Source organism: Neolamprologus multifasciatus, chromosome 12 (genome assembly GCF_963576455.1).
Source record: "Neolamprologus multifasciatus chromosome 12, fNeoMul1.2, whole genome shotgun sequence".
Classification (NCBI taxonomy): Eukaryota; Metazoa; Chordata; class Actinopteri; order Cichliformes; family Cichlidae; genus Neolamprologus; species Neolamprologus multifasciatus.
Genome location: NC_140450.1, coordinates 697,414 through 704,435, shown reverse-complemented (window position 1 = coordinate 704,435; position 7,022 = coordinate 697,414). Strand labels below are relative to the sequence as shown.

The 7,022-nt window shown below is 47.1% G+C and overlaps 1 protein-coding gene across 1 annotated transcript in view; it reads left to right on the top strand.

Moving 5' to 3' along the window:
* Positions 1-6,702, top strand: part of LOC146506044 (uncharacterized) — a 19,496-nt gene extending 12,794 nt beyond the window's left edge. The window contains exons 13-18 of the mRNA XM_085180559.1: positions 67-207; positions 339-402; positions 586-753; positions 882-976; positions 1,048-1,163; positions 2,012-6,702. Coding sequence (XP_085036685.1) covers positions 67-207; positions 339-402; positions 586-753; positions 882-976; positions 1,048-1,163; positions 2,012-2,076 — 649 coding nt within the window. The 3' untranslated portion in view covers positions 2,077-6,702. The remainder of the gene's footprint in view (positions 1-66; positions 208-338; positions 403-585; positions 754-881; positions 977-1,047; positions 1,164-2,011) is intronic.
* The last annotated feature ends 320 nt before the right edge of the window (positions 6,703-7,022 follow it).

The window sequence follows — 7,022 nt, the reverse complement described above, 5'->3', positions numbered from 1 at the left end:
GCTCCAACCATGACCTCAGAGATCAGGGTGGATATTTTCATCATCGCCACCATCTTCATCACACAGGGAGCTGCAGGAAGAGGTGGAGCAGCTGAGGAGGATGAGGGAGGAGGAAGAGCAGATGCTCAGGCAGGTGGAGGAGGAGCTGAGGAGCAGAGAGGAGGAGCTCCAACAGCTCGACAGGGAAATACAAACAGCCAGAGACACGTAAGGAGGCTTTTACTGTGAAGGAGACAGGAAGCTTTTACTGTGAAGGAGACAGGAAGCTTTTACTGTGAAGAGGTGGCTGTTTTATTTTGTCAGGTGTCTCCATATAAACTTCAGCTGTGTGTGTGCAGACTCGCTGACCTGCTGTCTGACTGTGTGGAGGCTCAGGGGCATCTGGACCCTCTCAGCACTCAGGTGAGGTCACACCTGTACCTGTCCCAGAGTTTGGACCCAGTCCTGATTGAGACGGGCCGGCGCGGCTGACGGAGGATCCCGGGTTATAACAGAAAAACAGTCGCTCTGCTTTATTTTGAATATTTGTGCTTTTTGTTTTGAGATCAGGAAGTGAGTGACCATGTGACTCTTTAAACCAATCAGCTGAAGAGGGACGAAGTGGAGGGAGCGAGGGATGAGCTGCATGAGCTGGAGGGCGTGGTAGACAGGAAGAGGGAGGAGCTTGCCGAGCTGACGCAGGAAGTGGAGTCCCGCAGGAGAGAGGCCGAGTCGCGTCTCCGAGAGAAAAGCCGGCAGCAAACAGAGCTGCAGGTCAGGGAGCACCACAGTGTGCTGATGTGTGAGGAGGAAGAGGAGCTGATACCTCACTCTGGGTCAGCTGACCCTGAACAGGTCGGACGATGGGTGGATGCTCATGATGGTCTATGGTTTATGTGCAGGAGGTGCAGGAGGAGCTAACCAGGAGGAGGGAAGAGAGGAGGAGCCTGCAGGAGCAATGTAAACACCTGGAGGCCAGGCGGAAGCACGCCGACAGGTACGACCCGTCTGAGTGCTCGGAGACATGTGATTGGTAGAAACATGTTAAACCATGTCTGTGTGTGCCAGGTGTCTGTGGGCGGTGCAGGTGGAGCTCGCTAAACAGAAGGAGAAACACAGCCACAACCAACTCCTTCAACAGGAAGTGATGAGGGAAACAACAGCCAATCAGCACCACCTAAACAGTATGAGCTCATCCTGTCAACCTATCTCTAATAATCAGCTATGTACCACAGGCCTTCAAGGTGGCTGCAGTTAAACCTTTACTCAAAAAGCCATCTCTAGACCCAGCAGTCTTAGCTAATTATAGGCCAATCTCCAACCTTCCTTTCATATCAAAAATCCTTGAAAGAGTAGTTGTCAAACAGCTAACAGATCATCTGCAGAGGAATGGTTTATTTGAAGAGTTTCAGTCAGGTTTCAGAGTTCATCACAGCACAGAAACAGCTTTAGTGAAGGTTACAAATGATCTTCTTATGGCCTCTGACAGTGGACTCATCTCTGTGCTTGTCCTGCTAGACCTTAGTGCAGCATTCGATACTGTTGACCATAATATCCTATTAGAGCGATTAGAACATGCTGTAGGTATTACAGGTATTGCACTGCAGTGGTTTGTATCATATCTATCTAATAGACTCCAGTTTGTGCATGTAAATGGAGAGTCCTCTTCACACACTGAGGTTAATTATGGAGTTCCACAGGGTTCAGTGCTAGGACCAATTCTGTTTACATTATACATGCTTCCCTTAGGCAGCATCATTAGAAGACATAGCATACATTTACACTGCTATGCAGATGACACCTAGCTCTATCTGTCCATGAAGCCAGATAACACACACCAATGAGTTAAACTGCAGGAATGTCTTAAAGACATAAAGACCTGGATGGCCAACTTTCTGCTTCTTAATTCAGATCAAACTTTGCAGATGGCTGCCATCGCTCAGTGTCCTCCTCAACTCTGCGTTTTTCTTATGCTAGTTATGTTATTTCTTAGTTTATTTTCAACCTGTGATGCTTTTATCACCTACGGCAGACAAACTCTCCTGGACATTCGACAAAACTCGCAATCCGGACCTTCACAAACCAACTTTTTTGTGAATCGTGGTGACTCAACTTGGCTACCCGGGAAGAAGAATCACTGGAGAAAAACGGGAAAAAGAGCCGGGATTCTGGTCAGGCTGAGGAAAAGACAACATTGCACCCTGCTTCCCAGCATTCTTCTAGCTAAGGTCCAGTCCTTGGAAAACAAACTGGATGAACTAAGGGCCAGGATAACTTTCCAAAGGGATAGTAAGTACTGCAACGTCAGAGGAGCTCTCCATTCACCACCAGGACAGAACAAAGGACTCGGGTAAATGTAGGGGAGGTGGTGTGTGCGTAATGACCAACAAACGGTGGTGCACTGATGTACTGATTTTGAAGACCTTATGATCAGATGCAGACCTCTTTATCTGCCCAGGGAGTTTACAGCAGTATTCTGTACCACTGTTTACATCCCCCCCACGCTGAAACCACACAGGCACTGGACGAACTGTTTGACATTATCGACCAGCGGGAAACGTTACACCCGGAGGCTGCTTTTACCGTGGCTGGTGACTTTAATAAAGCCGACATGAAGAAAGTTCTGTTGAAGTTTTACCAGCACGTAAACTTTCCAACACGTGGTGATAACATCTTAGACCATGTTTACACTCCATACATACATGCCTGCAAAGCCCGCCCCCGACCGGCCTTCAGCAAATCAGATCACTCCTCGGTTCTGCTGTTGCCAGCCTATAGGCAGAAGCTGAAAAGCGACCAGCCCATGACGCGTTCAGTTCAACGCTGGACCGACCAATCAGACAGCGCCCTGCGTCACTGCTTCAGCATCACAGACTGGGAAGTCTTCCAGACTGCTGCTGACAACAACATCAACAATTATGCTGAGTACGTAACGGACTTTATTCATAAATGCATCAATGACGCCGTACCGCGGGCTGTTGTACAAACTAACCCCAACCAAAAGCCGTGGGTTAACGGAGAGGTCCGTGCAACGCTCAGAGGACTGCAGCCTTTAAATCCGGAGACCCAGGTGAATACAAAACATCCCGATATGCACTCAGGAAAGCAATAAAGACGGCCAAGGGACAGTACAAAGGAAAGGTGGAACTCTGCTACAGCAACTCCAACACCAGGAGCATGCGGAGCGGTCTGAAGACCATCACAGACTACAAGGGAAACAGCAGCAGAGGGAGGGAAGCAACTGCTTCTCTACCCGATGAGCTCAACACCTTCTATGCACGCTTTGATAAACATATATCTCAGGAGTTTTTGCTGGAAGAGGACAACTGGCCTCTTCAGATATCTCAGGCGGTCGTGTGTAAATACTTCAGGAAAGTAAACACTGTGAAAGCTCCTGGACAACACTCCAGGTCGTGTTTCCAAAGCGTGGGCCCAGGAGCTGGCAGATGTCTTCACAGACATTTTTAACCTTTCCCTGCTCCAGTCTGCTGTCCCAAAATGTTTTAAAAGGACCACCATCATCCCTGTCCGTAAGAAAACTAATGTGAGCTGCCTAATGACTGTCGCCCAGTAGCACTCACCTCCATTGCCATGAAGTGCTTTGAGCGCATAGTCAAAGCTCACTCCCTGCTTCACTTGATGCGCTCCAGTTTGCCTACAGGCCCAACAGATCTACAGACGATGCAGTAGCAGTTGCACTTCACGCTGCCCTCTCTCACCTGGACCAGAAAATCACATATGTGCGGATGCTGTTCACAGACTATAGCTCCGCCTTCAACACCATCATACCATCCAGACTCGTTATGAAACTCCGTGACCTGAACATCAGCTCCTCCCTGTGCAGCTGGATCCTGGACTTCCTGACAGACATCACCTCATCCACACTCACACTCAGCACAGGTGCCCCCCAGGGATGTGTGCTCAGCCCCCTGCTGTACACCCTGTTCACCCACGACTGTACAGCAACACACAGCTCCAACACCATCATCACATTTGCAGACGACACCATCATCGGCTGCATTTCTGATGGAGATGAGACGGCATGCAGGGCAGAGGTGAGAGCCCTGACATCACTGTGCCGCGACAACAACCTGCTGCTTGACGTCAGCAAAACCAAGGAGCTCATCGTGGATTACAGGAGACTGCAGAGAGGAGGCCACACCCCCATCCACATCGAAGGAGCAGAGGTGGAGAGAGTCAGCTGCTTCAGATTCCTGGGCATCAACATCAGTGAGGATCTGAGCTGCTCACAACATGTTGGTGTGATCACAAAAGCAGCAAGATAGCGGCTCTTCCTCCTGCGGTGCCTGAGAAGATTCAGCATGAACCTCAGAATACTTACAAACTTCTATCGATGCCCCATTGAGAGTATTCTGACTGGCTGCATCACCACCTGGTACAGCAGCTGTAATGCTCTGGACTGCAAAGCTCTGCAGAGGGCGGTGAGATCAGCGCATCACCAGGACTGAACGTGCAGCCATGCAGGATCTCTGCAGACAGCGCTGCATGAGGAAGACACAAACTTTTCTCACTCGTGCCGTCCGGCAGGCGGTTCGGGAGCATCCAGACCTGCACTACCAGACACAGTTTTTACCCACAAGCCATCAGACCTTTGAACTGCTGACATCCCATACACACCACTACACACTCTGCACACTGTCACTTCAACAAATGCTACTTAAATGCTCGTTGCACAACTTTGTACAACCTGCAGATACTCTTGCACAAACTTGTAAATACCAACTAAATTCTCTAATACTGAAAACTTTTTTCTTCTTTTTATTGTTATTATTATTATTTTATTACTACCACTGCTATCTTCTGTTATTTTCTTCTTAATATAACTGCACACTCTCTATATGCTCATGTAAAGCTGAGGAGCCAAAGAATTTCATTATGGATAAATGTGGCTACACTGTTTATCTGTACATGACAATAAAACTTGAAACTTGGTTATTGTACTCGGAGCTGAAAATCTTAGAAATATGATATCTAAGCAGATTCTTACTCTGGATGGCATTACCTTGGCCTCCAGTAACACTGTGAGGAACCTTGGAGTCATTTTTGACCAGGACATGTCCTTCAACGCACATATTAAACAAATATGTAAGACTGCTTTCTTCCATTTGTGCAACATCTCTAAAATTAGAAATATCCTGTCTCAGAGTGACGCTGAAAAACTAGTTCATGCATTTATTACTTCCAGGCTGGACGACTGTAATTCATTATTATCAGGATGTCCTAAAAACTCCCTGAAAAGCCTTCAGCTAATCCAAAATGCTGCAGCAAGAGTCCTGACAGGGACTAGAAAGCAGATTTCTCCTGTTTTGGCTTCCTGTTAAATCCAGAATTCAAAATCCTGCTCCTCACATACAAGGTCTTAAATAATCAGGCCCCATCTTATCTTAATGACCTTGTAGTACCATATCACCCTATTAGAGCACTTCGCTCTCGCTCTGCAGGCCTACTTGTTGTTCCTAGAGTATTTAAAAGTAGAATGGGAGGCAGAGCCTTCAGTTTTCAGGCCCCTCTTCTGTGGAACCAGCTTCCAGTTTGGATTCAGGAGACAGACACTATCTCTACTTTCAAGATTAGGTTTCAAACTTTCCTTTTTGCTAAAGCATATAGTTAGGGCTGGACCAGGTGACCCTGAATCCTCCCTTAGTTATGCTGCAATAGACGTAGGCTGCCGGGGATTCCCATGATGCACTGGGTGTTTCTTCTTCACTCACTATGTGTTAATAGACCTCTCTGCATCCACAGCATGTCTTTATCCTGTCTTCCTTCTCCCAACCAATCACAGCAGATGGCCCCGCCCCTCCCTGAGCCTGGTTCTGCAAATGCAGACAATGATCGCACTTCAGTTTTATTACTGCTGGATCTAAGTGCTGCGTTTGACACTGTGGGTCACTGTATTTTATTGGATAGGCTTGAACATTTTATTGGAGTTACAGGAAATGTTTTATCATGGCTGAGATCCTACGTGTCTGGGAGGTCTCAGACTGTTAGTTTTAATAATGATCTCTCCGAGACCTGTGCAGTGGGGCATGGGGTCCCTCAGGACTCTGTACTTGGATCATTGTCTCAAGTCTCCGCAACTCTGAAAGTCTGCTGACATTCATGGGCATGGCGGTGGAATTCAAGGAGATCTCCTTTGACACCATGCAGCAGGAACTGCAGATTGGAGCCGATGACGTTGAGGCTATCAGAGATAGTCAGGGGCGGGACCTCTCTGATTGGCCGTGGAAAGTGCAAGTGGATACGAGAGGTGAGTAGCTTGAATAAAACGATATCGATTAGTTAAATCCTGAATCGACTTTTAAATATAAATGTATTTTGCCAGAAACGCCAGAATCTCAGGTTAAAGCTCACAGAACTATTTCAACAACCACCAAACAGTAAATGAGAGCAGGTAACGGACTTCACACAGAGACGTAAACGCAGAGCGGACGCATCTTTGTCTTTCTCGGCTTTCTCACCCGACGGCCCGTACACGGACACGCCGTCAGGGCTGAAAGCCGACAGCTCACCAATTCTGATGCGTCGGGTCCGCGCTTTGTGTTTACGTCTTTTCTGCGCGAGACTCTGAGCTGCAGGTTTTGTCTCTCCAACCAAAATTCACTGAACCAGCAGCAAAAGAAGATCCAAACTACGCTTCACATTTGATAAATATTGTCATGAATTCCGTCTGACTTTTGCTGTTTTGCTTCCACCACGATAAAATCACACTTCCTGCACAGCTCTCTCTCTCTTTCTGTGTACTTCAAGAACAGTTTCCCATCGGAAAATCTCTGTTTTCTGCATTATTCATTCGCTTATTACCCACCAGTCTACTGTCGTTCATTACGCTGTCGGCAGATGTCTATTTTTTTGTACTTTACTTAAATAACCTCGGAAAAGAAAGCCTAATTTCTGCTGCTCAATACTGAAGAAATTTAAACTTTTTAAAATTGCAGATTATTTTTAAGGTTATCTGCTATAAAAAGCCAGGCCAGGAAAGTCTCCTTCACGTTTTTCTTTGTTTTATTCTCAGTTACTTTGAC